Source organism: Camelus ferus, unplaced genomic scaffold, assembly GCF_009834535.1.
Source record: "Camelus ferus isolate YT-003-E unplaced genomic scaffold, BCGSAC_Cfer_1.0 contig298, whole genome shotgun sequence".
In the NCBI taxonomy this organism is placed as follows: domain Eukaryota; kingdom Metazoa; phylum Chordata; class Mammalia; order Artiodactyla; family Camelidae; genus Camelus; species Camelus ferus.
In genome coordinates, this window is record NW_022588414.1 from 997,281 (window position 1) to 1,011,337 (window position 14,057).

Sequence of the window (14,057 nt, forward strand, 5' to 3'; positions counted from 1 at the left end):
CAATATAGCCATTACAGTTTCCTGCCATTAATTCCATCCAGTGTTTGTTTACTCCCAGACATCATAGTTTTCATCTCTAAAGACTTTTTATATAGAAGATTGTAGGACAAATTAATTAACCATTCTGTGTATTTTTTTCTCTATTGAAAGGACATATTAATAGTGTCTACACCATAGAATTGTTTTGAGGATTAAGTCAATAAATATATCAAAGTGCTTACAATCGCATATGTCACAGTGTAAACTCTGAACAAACATAACCTATAGCTGTTATTCCTACTATTATGGCTGCCTTTTCAGAAAAGTATTTTTAAAAATCCAGAACTTACTGAAACAGAATTTCCTACTGATTTACATCTCCTGGGACTTTCTTGTTTGCACTTTCATTAGTCATCTTCAACCTAAATAAACTAGGCTATCATCATATAAACTCAAAAGATACCTGTTTAATTTGTTTCCTTACATTATTAACTTGTTTTGGACTTAAGATTGTATACAAACATATAGGTATAGGCTCATTATCATATTTTTCAATTAGTGAATTTCAGTTCACAAATACACTCGAATTGTACAATAGTTGAGTTGTTCCAGCTGCACACACTTAGTTTAAATATAGGACACATTGAGAAACTGAACAAATCAGTCATTTGTTTTTTCAATCAAAGGAAGTAAAGTTTGCATTTAATGTATTGTATGGGACCTTCACATTGTTATCATTTATAATGGGTCATGTTGTGTTTTAGATTGGACAGCTGGCTTTTAAAGGAATGAGGAGACTCAATAGAATCCAGTCAATTGTGTTTGAGACTGCCTACAACACCAATGAGAACATGCTGATTTGTGCCCCTACTGGGGCTGGAAAGACCAACATTGCAATGCTTACAGTTTTGCATGAAATTCGCCAACATTTTCAACAAGGTGTTATCAAAAAGAATGAATTTAAGGTATGAAATTAACAAGCCAGACAACAGCTTTTTAAATTGTAAAATTTAAAATCATTTTGCAGTTGTACATGTTGTAAGAAATCTGGATGTTTTAAAGGATATTATACATGAAGTCATGTAAAGTGCTGCTTGGTTTAATTTATTACTTTAAGGCAATCCCTGTTTATGTTATGGAAATCCCATTACCACTGTGAGAGCTATGAAAATACACTTAGCTTTGAAGCACCAGTTCTCAAAGTGATGAGGCTGTGTAAACAAATTCCATTGTCCTTTAAACAGCTGCACACTTACCCAACAAAGATAAGTATTTTTCATATGTCACTATTAAGACTTTTCACTCCAAGTGGCTAGAATCATATTTCACAATTAAGTAGTGACTTGTACTGACTGCTGTTAAACAAATGACATTGTGGTTTTTCCTCATTCATCAAGCTAGTGTTTCTTTGGCACAGATTGTATATGTTGCTCCAATGAAAGCCTTGGCAGCTGAAATGACAAATTACTTCAGCAAACGTCTAGAGCCACTGGGCATCGTTGTGAAAGAATTGACTGGTGATATGCAGTTGTCAAAAAATGAAATTTTACGAACTCAGGTATGTTGTCTACTTAGATTTTTGTTTGTTTGTTTACTGCCATTCTCTTTTTTTTTTCAGGTAATTGTGAAAATTATTAAAGAATTATACTTTAAGTAACTATAAAACATCATACAAATGTAACATGAACTTCTTTTATTTGTAAGCACATCTTATCCTCTACAGAAGAGGTTTTTGCTGGTGCTTTGTTCTATCATATCCCATCTAACTTCCAATAACTTTTGCTGTGTCTTGAATATTGTTAGATTCCTTGTGTGGATTTTAAGTCATTGACAGTAAGTGTTGTTCTTTTAAATAGTAGGCGATGAGGATGTGAATAAGACCAGACTTTAAGAGCAGGAGAATATATAGATTAAATGATCCCACTAGCATTCTAAACTATTCCATAAGGATGGTTTAACGTATATAAAAAAATTTTTAGTCATTCTTTATCATGCACTGTAAATAGCACTATCTTAAGTGAAATGTCTGACAACTAAGGTAATTAAGTTATACAGTTTCTGCCTTCAAGGATCTTATATTATGATTGAATAGACATAAACTATATTAGAACTGCAGCTAGATTATCATTAGTGGATGCAACATGTGAGTAAGATCATGTCCATAGTGCTTTTAAAAAGATAAAATAGTGGATAACCACATGTTAATGGGACAGTTCAGAGGAGTTTAATGGAAAATAATGATGTAGTTTTTGAAACAATGAGTAGACATTGATTTAACACATAATTGGAGGGTGTCCTCATTTCCTAGGGCCTCCATAACAAATTATCACAAGCTTGCAGACTTAAAATAGCAGGAATGTAATTCTCTCATAGTTCTGGAGGTCAGAAGTCTACAATCAAGTTGGCGGTAGGATTTAGTTCTTTCTGGGGGTTCTGCTAGAGTATTCTTTTCATGTCTCTCTCCTAGTTTTTGGTGGCTGCCAGCAATCGTTGGCTTTCCTTGGCCTGTACACACATCACTCCAGTCTTTGTCTCAGTCTTCACATGGACTTTTCCCCTGCATGTCCTTTCCCCCGCTCTTCTAGGAACACTATTCATTGGATTTAGGATCCACCCTAATACAATATGATCTTATCTCAGGGTCCTTACTTTAATTATGTCTGCAGAGATCCTTTTTCCAAATAGGGTTACACCACAATTTTGGGGTAGACATATCTTTTTGGGTGCCACCATTCAGCCCACTGCAGCGAGGATACCAAGAACACTGAAGCACGTAGGAAGGATAGAAAATCAGGTTCTAGTTAAATGTGTTTGGACTTGATAAGGATAGAGTGCATTATAGTTGACATTTATGTCAATTTTACCAGTTATTCTTAAGTTTGCCTTTTATAGACACTTGTGAAAGAAATCAAATCTTAAGATTTGTATACAGCCATGTTCACTGTAGTATTTTTTTTAAATATAACAGAAAGATTAGGAAGAAATTAAATATCCACGAATAGAAGACTAGTTAAACAATATGATATTTCACTTGATAAAATAAATATTCCTTAAAACAATGTTTTAATCTCCTGCTTTCTCTACTTTTTCCACTTTTGTAATTTTTAATAGCTTTTTAATGATTCACATTGTATTTTTTCTGGTAAGTTTCCCAGTAATTAATACAATTAAGTATAACCATAAATTTTCCTTGTCATTTAAAAAATATATTTTCAGTGTTGTTTATCTTCTTTTTTTTAATATGGGAAAGCAAATTAATCTTATTGCAAATTCTCTGTCATGCTGTCATGATCATATTATTTCCTTGCTCATAAACTTTTATTGGCTCTTTATTGCTTATTGAATTAAGTCCAACTACCTAGCTTTTTAAGAATCTTGTATAAATTAAGTATAATACAAGATGTGATCTATTTTGTGGTTCACCAGGGATTGTCAGGTCTAGCGGACAGTTATGATTTTATTGAGGTTTGATGCAAAATTTCCTTTTACAAGACAGAATTGTATAATTCTAAGATTTATTGTCAGGAGGAATGGTCTGGGTAGGCAACACATACTTCTTAAATATTCAACTGAAAGCAACTCGAGCAATTTAGTAAGTTTGTCATCACTTGAAAAAAACTTTTTGAACCTTATTTTTCGTTGTTCTACATCTACCATTAATTTCAAACTTCTCTCCCTAAATACAGTCTTTATCAAGATTTACTGTTTTACAATATTCATTTTTCTTTTCAGTGGTTCCATTGAGCAGTTATACTTTTTCTTATACTCTTATCTTTCCTCAACTCAGATTATCCCTTCTGCGTTTTTTCCTAATATCATAAATGCAGTGTTATTTTGAATTTCAGTGAAAACACTGATGAGAAATTTTAGAAAAGATTTCTCTTTTCCTGGCAATAACTCTGTATCAAAGCAAAGCATTTGCTCTGAGTTCTGACCTCCTTGGTTACATTTATTCCTAGGTATTTTATTACTTTGGGTGCTATTTTAAAGGGGATTGTTTCTTTACTTTCTTTTTCTGTTGATTCATCATTATTGTAAAGAAATGCAACTGATTTTTGAACGTTAATCTTGTAACCTGCTACCTTGCTGAATTCTTCAATCAGCTCTAGTAGTTTTTGTGTGGACCTTTTAAGGTTTTCTATATGTAGTAACATGTCATCAGCATATAGTGACACTTTTACTTCTTCTTTTCCAATTTGGATCCCTTTTATTTCTCTCTCTCGCCTGATTGCTGTGGCTAGGACTTCCAAGACTATGTTGAATGGGAGTGGTGATAGTGGGCAGGCAGCCTTGTCTTGTCCCAGATTTTAGTGGGAAGCTTTTGAGTTTTTCACCGTTGAGTACTATGCTGGCTGTAGGTTTGTCATATATAGCTTTTATTATGTTGAGATATGTTCCCTCTACACCCACTTTGGTGAGAGTTTTTATCATAAATGGGTATCGAATTTTATCGAATGCTTTTTCTGCATCTATTGAGATGATCATGTGGGTTTTGTCCTTTCTTGTTGTTGTGATGAAATCATTCTCCTTTTTAAAAAAATGTACTTGTTCATGCTCACATTGGGCTGAGTTTATCTGTACAGCTTTGGGAATTGAGATGGGTTATTTCAGGTTTTGTTTTTGTTTCTATCTTGGCTGGGGGTGGAGGGAGATTCTATTAGAATCTGTTAGGCTCAGGCAGCATCAAAGGGGACCCTGAAGTTCTGTTGTATTATTCTGCTAGATCAGATCTCATCCAGCGACCTTAGTTGGGAAGGTGTGTGTGGTGTGCACATGCATGTGCTTACGTCGCACTCAGTATTCATGTCACACTATCTCAATTTACTGTTCTCCTAATGGGATTTTTCCTATCGTATATATTTTATTAATTATTTTACTGAGAATATGTATGTACTTAGGGGTAGAAGATAGGAAAAAAAGGGGAGAAGAAGAAATGGGTTAGAAATTACAAATGCTTAGATGTAGCTTTATCTGGTTATCTGTGTGTATGTTTCATTTAATAATGCTGCTTTTCTGTATAAAATCTGAGGATGTCTTTATTTCATCTCCATTTCTAAAGGATACTTTTGCTGGATATAGATTTGTAGGTTGTAAGTTCTTTTCTTTCACCATTTGAAAAATGTCCCACTTTTTCTGGCCTCCAAGATTTCTGAAGAAATATCCACTGCCATTCAAATTATTGTTCCCTTATAGGTAGTATGTTGTTTCTTCCTCTTTGATCTCCTTTTGAGTCTTTGTCTTTGGTTTCCAGAAGTTTGATTATGATGTGTCTAGATTTCTTTGGGTTTATCTTGTTTGGTCTTTGTTCAGCTTCTTGAATCTGTAGGTTTATGTCTTTTGTCAAATTTAGGAAATTTTTATTCTATATTTCTTTAGCCCTTTTACTCTTGCTCCTCTCCTTCATGGACTCCACTAATAGGAATGTTAGATCTTTTCTTATTGTCCCACAGGAGCCTGAGATCTATTTTTTGTTTGTTTGTTTGTTTCTTAGTATGTTTTCTCTGTTCTTCAGTTGGATAAGCACGATCCATCTTTTCAGTCCATTGATTTTTTCATCTGTTGTCTGCATTCTTGCTGTTGAGCCCTACCAGTGAGTTTTAATTTAGATTGTTGTATTTTTCAGTTCTAAATTTTCTTTTTGGTTTTTCTTTGTATCTTCTTTGCTGAGACTTTTGTTTGTCTCATTTGTTTTGAGTGTGATTGAAACTTCTCCTTGAAGGATTTTTACGTTAGTTACTTTAAAAACCTTGTCAGATAATTCCAACATTTTTGTCATCTCAGGCCTCTCTTGCATGTCTTTTCTCATAGAGTTGAGATTTTCCTGAGTTTTGGTTTGTATGTTATTAATACATATATCCTATACCTTTGAGGTATTATGTTACATGACTCTGGTCCTTATTGGAATCTTGTTATTTCTTACTGTTTGGCTGGGATAGTTGTCAGGACTTTTTTCACACATGTCCGCACACCCTCAGTGCCAGTCTCAGTGCACATGGGGTTGGGGAGGAACAAGTTCTTTTTTTCTCATGTTTTTTGGCTGGTGGTGTCAAAACATTTCTGTTCATCAGGACTGCTCCGTCTCAGTACTTTGGCAAGAGAAATTTCTTGTATCTTGGGTGTTTTGTTTTGCTTGGGGGTGGGTTCTATACTCTTTTGCTTTCCTAGTTTTGAGCTTTTTCAGCACTTGGCTAGGATATATTGGAGTCAAAGAAAGAAACCATGGGGAACTCATTGACTGGCTGCTCCTTGAATTCTGAGGTCCCTATGCAGTCCCACTTCTTACCTCCAATTTTCAGAGTCTTCTGATGTCTCTTTCACATATTTTGTCTAGGGTTTTTAGGTGTAATAAATGAGAGGAAGATAAAATGTGTCTGCTCTGCCTTGTCCAGCCATACAGACTTAAAATTATAACGTAGTCAAATTAATCAACATCCTCTCTGGCTTGTGCCTTTTTTGTTTGTTGTATTTTCTTGGAATTACTACAGGCATACTTTGGAGAGATTGCTGGTTTGGTTCCAAATGACCACAATAAAGCAAATATTGCAATAAAGTGAGTCACACGATTTTTTTGGTTTCCCAATTCATATAAAAGTTGTATTTACACTATACTGTAGTATATTATGTGTGCAGTAGCATTATGTCTTAAAAATACTGTAGTATCCTTATTTTAAAATGATTTATTGCTAAAAAAGGCTAACCATCATCTGGCAGTGCAGGGTTGCCACAAACCTTAAATTTATTTAAAAAAAATGCAGTGTCTGCAAAATGCAACAAAGCAAAGCACAATAAAATGAGGAATGCCTCTACTTTAACCCAAATTTATAATATCTATCTTCCATATTTTTCTTCTAATAGATTTAAATTTTTGCTTTTCACATTTAAGTCTTGAATCTCTCTGAATTTTGGTTATTAATTTGGTGAAGGCAGTGTCCTAATTTCATTTCTTTTTAGCCTAAGGAAAGCCAACTACTTCACCATCATTTACTCTCTATACTTTACTGGTAAATTTATTATGATATTCTAATTCGACTGTTGTCTTGTGGCTGTTGCTGAGCTTTATATTGTTACACTGATGTAGGTGTATGGCCTGGCCTCAGGACTACACTGTTTTAATTACTGTTATTTTAGAGTAAGTCTTGAACATAAGACAGATTCCACCATCTTATTTTATTCTCATTTTTCAGAATAGCTGTAACTATTCTTCAACCTTTACTTGAGCATTTTCATTTTAAATCAGATTCTAATTTCATTACATCAAAGGATCTGTTGGGATTTTGTAAGGATTGCATTGAATTTATGGAACACATTGGGGAAATCTCTGTGTTTCCTTCCCTTTTAGAATATTACAAATATGTCACGTGTCCCCATGTTCTGGTGTTCAGTATTGGTGATTTCCATATTTTTGCTGGAGTTCCTACTGTTTGCTTTGCCTGTTAGTGCAGGACCCTTAAAATAATCATACAAGCTGAAACCATGCAACATGACCTTAATAATGGAAAAAACTGTTTTCAGAGGCGTTTTGAGCAGCAAGCTGTAGTCAAACACATTCATGTTTTTACAGCAAAACTTGCCACACCAAGTGTAAATTTATTCATCAGTCCAGGTCAGGTTTTGCCATGCAAGATTAAAAAAAAAAAAACTGTGTTTTAGAGTTTTTTTTTTAATCTTTGAATTGGAGCTATGATTATGGATCTGCATTAGGAGGTGTCTATGAGAAAATGCATTCACATTAACAAATTTGGAGGCCAGAAATATAACACTGCCTTTGGTTAGTTTTGGAAGCATTGGTAGGGATCTGGGGTTCCTTTCTGAATTTGTGACCTTCATTTTATCCTCTATTTGTCAGAAATTCAGAACCTTGGATAAGAAACTCCTGTAGAATAAGATTTAGGTGTGAGGTAGAAAATAATATAATTGTGTTGCATCCTAAGGTTTGAAGCAAACTTACAATAGGCATTTAACTTTTATTTTCTGTAACTGAATTAATGCTAAACTGTATAGAAATAAAATGGATCCAATTTCAGTTTTTAACATGTTTCATTTTATTATAATTGAAAAAATTCTGCTTTGTTTCATTTTATGTAGTTTAAATGAAAAACTGGAGTCATTAGTATTTTTATTGGTCATACAAATGAATCTCTTCATCTTGAGGCAAATTTTACTGTATAAACCTGGATTTATATTGGAAGTGAGCATGAGGGAATGACCTAGCGGCACTGTTCTCAAACATATTTGGATCATAGACCAGTGACAATCACATAAAAAACAGTGGATCCTCTCCCCTGGAGTTTGGATTGGAGGAGCAAAAACACACACATATATACAGTTCTGCACAGTCTATTCTAATGGTTTACTCCTTTTAGATGAAGCACCCCTTGTGACCATTCTTACGTAAAGCAGAAGGTGCCATAATTTGGGATTATAATCCTAGAGTGCCTCTGTTGGTCACATCATTCTCTGGCCCTCAGGCTTTCATGGCCCTCAGTTTTAGTAGGACACTACAGATTTTAGCTGTGCGGTGATGGCACTTCCTGGTTGTTTTCCTGTAGTGGGAATCAAGTATTTTATATGAGTGTGGCAAGCAAGCAAGCAAGTAAATAAATAAATAAATGAATAACCAACCAACCAACCAACCTTTGATAATACCATTATATTATTAGCTGTGATACAAAAGCAGCTGAAAAGTTTTGTAAACTTTATTCTATAAAAAATGTGCAGTTATAAAGAAACATAGATTTGGTTAGTGAGATTCCTATTTTATAAAAGTTAGAATGATTCTTGGAGACTCTAGGACAAATACGTTTCATGAGTCTTAATGGTACAGCCTTCATTTTTCATAGGTATTGGTATATAGCCAGTAATATATGCTAGTTCTGGGGAAACTGAATTGTCTTGGGAGGCATAATTAACTCTTAAACAGACAGTTCCTCTAAACCTAAGCTGTGTTTGAATGGGGCAGGGACTTCATAATTCAAGCACATCTTCAATTTCTTCTCCCAAGGTATCCACAGAAACATAAGGGCATTCTATATATTCATTAGTATCTGTGATATTTTTTGAAATTGTGAATTTATTCATATCACTTAACTCTGAACATTTTAGAAAAATCTCTCCTTAAAGGATCTGATGAAAACATTCTATGTTTTTATCTCAATGCTTGCTTGCACTTTCTTGAACAATATTAAATGCTTATGCATTCTTCAGAAAGTTCTAGTTTAATATGGTGTGATGTCAGTGAGAAAATACAGGCTTACAGTTTTACAAGATCCTGAAAGCTTGATAGGTCGGTTTAATTTCAAGTAGTTCTTGATTTGAAAGCAGATTTTCTATTGTTCAGGGGGCTTTAGTCACTCTTCAAGGAAATTGTTGTCAAAACGGCTCTTGTGTCACAAACACTGCAACAGAACCACAAAGTTGCTATAAACTTAAAATGCAGATCCTGAGCTGGCTAATTTTAGAATTTGTAGAGAACTGTGCTTTTTATAATTTCTATGACTGATCTAAATAGCTTCTCTTGGATGTATAGTTTTCACATTTCTGTAAAACAGTAATTTTTATATATCAAAACTAGAAATACGTGAAATCTTAATTTTGCAGAGCTTTGTGCCGTTACAGCCGTTGATAATTTTCCTAAAGGAAATTAATGGTACTTGGATTCATTCTTGATTTGAACCTTGGTTAAATTCATTACATAGAAATATTTACTGCCTATTGTTCTTGCATAATCAAAGCTACCAGAATATTAGAGGATATGTCCTATTTGTATTATGATAAATATTATATTAGATTGCATATTTTAAACCATTTTGTATCTTAATGGTCACTTTTCTGTGTATTTTGTTACATACTTTTACATTTCTAACTGGAGCTTTGTGGCATTTTTAAAAATCAATGTGAATTAAAGGTTGATATTATTTTGAGAGTTTCCATAGTCCACATTTTTTCTGATTCCAAAAGATAACATGCTCATTGTAGAAAAGTTTAAAAAAATACAGAGAATTACAGAGTTTAGTATATAGCCTTTTAATCTTTTTTTCTAGGCAAGGATATATAACTTAAAAATGAAAGTTTGTTGTTTATTATTTTGTTAAATTTTTCCGGTTAATAATTTTGCTTATTATTAAGTATTAGTTCATAGTTCATGACTTTTATTGGATATGCTATGTTAACTGTGCACTTCTGATGACTTTTACTTAAAAATAACATTTATTTACTCACTTACTCATAGCAGATTAAACAGAGGGGAAAGAGCCAAATAGGATATCTCAGAAACTAAGCTGATAAACGGAGAACAAAATTCTCCCTTCTAGTTTTTGAGTTGATTCTTCATGGACTCCAGGTTAAGAGAGTCCCTTCTGCATCCATGTTTATCGATCACATTACCACAAATGTCTTCCTGTTCACTTTTAACCACAAGCATAGACTTAAATTTCTTTAGGTCCAGAGGTTCCTTGGGTCTAGTTCCCTTGGAAAGATTCTTTGTCTTTTCTGTTGATGAGTGATAGTGATGTATATGATGCTCTCCCCTGGACTTACTCAGAGGATGGGCTGTGGGTTATCTAGTTCTTGGTGTTCCAATTATAATTTTTTCCCTCCATTATTCAAAGCACATCTGAATGCAAGCTAATTTTAGATCTTTATATTTTAAAAATAAAATAAGCAACAATTATTTTCTTTGGTACTTTAAATGGTACCTTAATTCTGATTGCTGTCTAATTTATAATAATTTTTTTTATTTTAAAGAAATATTAATCACCTTATCTGTTGTGTGTAAGGCATATTGGGGAGTCACTTGTATTTAAGATGGGGCCTCTAAAAGCTAATAGTCTAAAAGTACAGTATCTGGTCTTTCCTGTTTACCTTAGAAACATTTTCATTATATGGTGCTTTTCCCCTTCAAGTTATAGAAAAGTAACATATTTTAAATGTTTTCCTGTTGTTATTTGATAGAACACATAAAAGATATATTGAAGTTAGTGCATTGCACATAGTTGGCCTTCAGCAAATGTTAGTCCCTTTCTGCATCTTCATTAGATTCTTTATTCTGCTCCTAACCCACTGTACTTCATGAGAAATCATTCCAGATTATATGCTTGATTAATTTGACTCTTTGAACTATATCTGGCTGTTACAATCCAGGAGAAGAGAAAAAATTGATGTGTGTCTTCCCCCCTACCGCCAAGTTTTAGAAGCAACAGCGTAGTTAAGTATGAGTGGTACTTATTTGGCAGTAATTAGAGTAGCCTTTTTACTTATCCCTTTGGCTGAACAGTAATCTGTGGAATTGATTCAAGGAGAAAACCTTTTGAAGACTTGGTTTAAAAGAAGGCTTTTAAGTTAAATTTGATCCTTTCTTTTTATAAGAGAATAAAAGCTACTTATTCATTCCTAAATTTGAGACTTTTCTTACTAGAAAGGAAAATAATAATCAATTATATTCTATGGAAAGCACTAGATACTACTACATGTTACATTTAATGCAGGCATACTGGTTGATCTCTAAACATTTTATTTCAGCTTTATTCAGGTATAACTAATGTGCAAAAACTACTTTAAAGAGTGCAGTTTAATGAGTTTTGACATATGTACATACCAGTGAAACCATCACTACAATCGAAATATTAAACATATTCATCAGCCCTAAACATATTCTCATGTCCCTTGGTAATCTGTCCCTCACCATCTGCCACTCCCATCCCCACACAACCATGGAAACCATTATGCTTTCTGTCACTAAAATGAAAGTTAGTTTACATTTTTAAAAATTTTATATAAGTAGAATAATGTGTATGCTTTTTTATCTGGCTTCTTTCACTCAATATAATTATTTTGATATTAATCCATGTTGTTGTATGTATTAATGGTTTATTCCTTTGTACTGCTAAGTAATATTGTGTTGCATGAATATACCATGAACTGTTTATCCGTTCAATTTTGATGGATATGTGCGTTGATTCCAGTTTTTGGCTATTACAAGTAAAAGTGCTGTGAACATTTTTGTACAATCATTTTTGTGGACATAGGGCTTTCATTTTTGGATAAGTACTTAGGAGTATAATTGCTGGGGATGTAGTAGATGCATATTTAACTTTATAAGAAACTACCAAACTGTTTCCAAAGTGTCTGAAATGCTTTACGTTCCCACCAGCCATGTATGAAAATGCCAGTTCTTTCACATCCTCTGTAATACTTCAACTCTAATTTAAGCCATTCTGGTGGGTACATTGTAGTATCTCATTGTGATTTTAATTTGCATTTCCCTAATGACTAATTATGTTTAACATCTTTTCATGTGTCTTTTTGGCATTTCTTCTTTTGTGATACTTTTCAAATTATTTAACTCGTTTAAAGTATTTTTAAGTGGATGGTGTGTCTTACTATTGAATTGTAAGACTTTTGTATAACCCTAAATACAAGTCCTGTGTTGGATATGTGCTTTGCAAATATTTTCTTCCCATTAGTAGGCTTGCCTTTTCATGTTTCTAACAGTGTCTTTTGAAAAGTAAACACTTTAAATTTTGTTAATATTTTTTATTGAGTTATAATCATTTTACAATGTTGTGTCAAATTCCAGTGAAGAGCACAATTTTTCAGTTATACATAAACATATATATATTCACTGTCACTTTTTCTTTCTGAAACACTTTAAATTTTTATAGAGTTCTAATTTATTGACTTTCTCTTTAATAGTGCATTCTTTTTGTATCCTGGTAAAAATATTTACTAGGCTCAAGATAAGTAAGATTATTTTCCTGTGTTTTCTTTTAGAAATTTATAGTTTTAGCACTTAGTTTTAGGCTGTGCTCTATTTTGAGTTGATTTTTGTATAAGGTAGAGGTAAGGGTTAAAGTTCATTTTTTTTTTCCGCATATGAATATCTCTTGTTCTGACATCATTTGTTGAAAAGGTTCTCTCTTCTCCATTTTCTCCATTGAATTACCTTGGCACCGTTACTGAAAACTGATTGACCATATATGTGTGGCTCTATTTCTGAATTCTATTCTATTTCATTGATTTGTATGTTTATCTTTATGCCAGTACCATACTGTCTTGATCACTATAACTATGTAATATATCCTAAAATCAGGTAGTATAAGTCCTCCAACTTTGTTCTTTTTCAATATTGTTTTGATTATTCCCAGTCTTCTCATTTCCATATAATTTCTATATATTTGGTTGATTTTTGATCACTTTTTTTCCATCTATTACTACACAGTTTTACATAGTAACCAAAGAGTAGAGAGAGAACACATTATAAAAGTGTGAATTGGGGGATTATAGCTGTTTATTTGTAATTATTTTGCAAAACTTGAAACTCCTGAAAATATTGCTTTAATGGGAATGAAAAGCCTAATTGACTAAAAGAGAGTATAAATATTTTGAAAAGTAGGTGAAAATTATCCACAACACCCTAGGATTATAGATCTTTTTAAAGTATTTAATTCTTTTTAATACTTTTAGTTTTTTATTGTTTGTATCCTCTTTTCAAAGCAGATTCTTACACTGAAGAAATATTTTAAAATAGACAAAAAAAAACATGTCCACTCATAAGTTATTACAAATATATGCTTTCCATGTCTCATTTTTGTGCCAAAATATATTCGTGTATTTAATGAATGGTAATATGATATAGTGGTATGTGACAGTTAATTGATTTTACACATGTGAAGTGTCAAGAACAGTGCTTGGCAATACTAAGTTCTTAATAGCAATAGCTATCTTTTAATAAAACCATACAAACAAGCTGCTTTATACTACAGAACATTCTGTTGGACAGTGACAGTATAGTGCCTACAGGAAGCATTGAGGCAGTCCAGAGAGCAGAAGCTGAGGCATGCACATGCGTTTTCTTTTGTCATACGCTCTTGCTATGGTGGGGAAAGCCAAGTGTCGCTAAGCCACTCCCCTTTTGTAGAATTCAGACTTACAGTCTGGGCCTCAGTTCAAGGGAACGTTTACAAACATCAGGCTTTTCTGGTTTGGAACCAATTTTGATTTAATTCTCAACTGTACAGTTGAAAACTCCCTGCTTCTAGCTTCCCAGGGTCCTGTGGGGCCCTCTCCTCATGGTAGTACAC

General features: G+C 33.2%; 1 protein-coding gene across 3 annotated transcripts in view; it reads left to right on the forward strand.

Annotated features, from left to right (window-relative positions):
• The window catches only part of ASCC3 (activating signal cointegrator 1 complex subunit 3), a 301,506-nt gene that overhangs the window by 99,525 nt on the left and 187,924 nt on the right, over nucleotides 1-14,057 (forward strand). For all 3 annotated transcript variants that reach the window (XM_032476218.1, XM_032476216.1, XM_032476217.1), the window contains exons 9-10: nucleotides 744-944; nucleotides 1,397-1,537. In XM_032476218.1, the coding sequence (XP_032332109.1) occupies nucleotides 744-944; nucleotides 1,397-1,537 (342 nt within the window). The remainder of the gene's footprint in view (nucleotides 1-743; nucleotides 945-1,396; nucleotides 1,538-14,057) is intronic.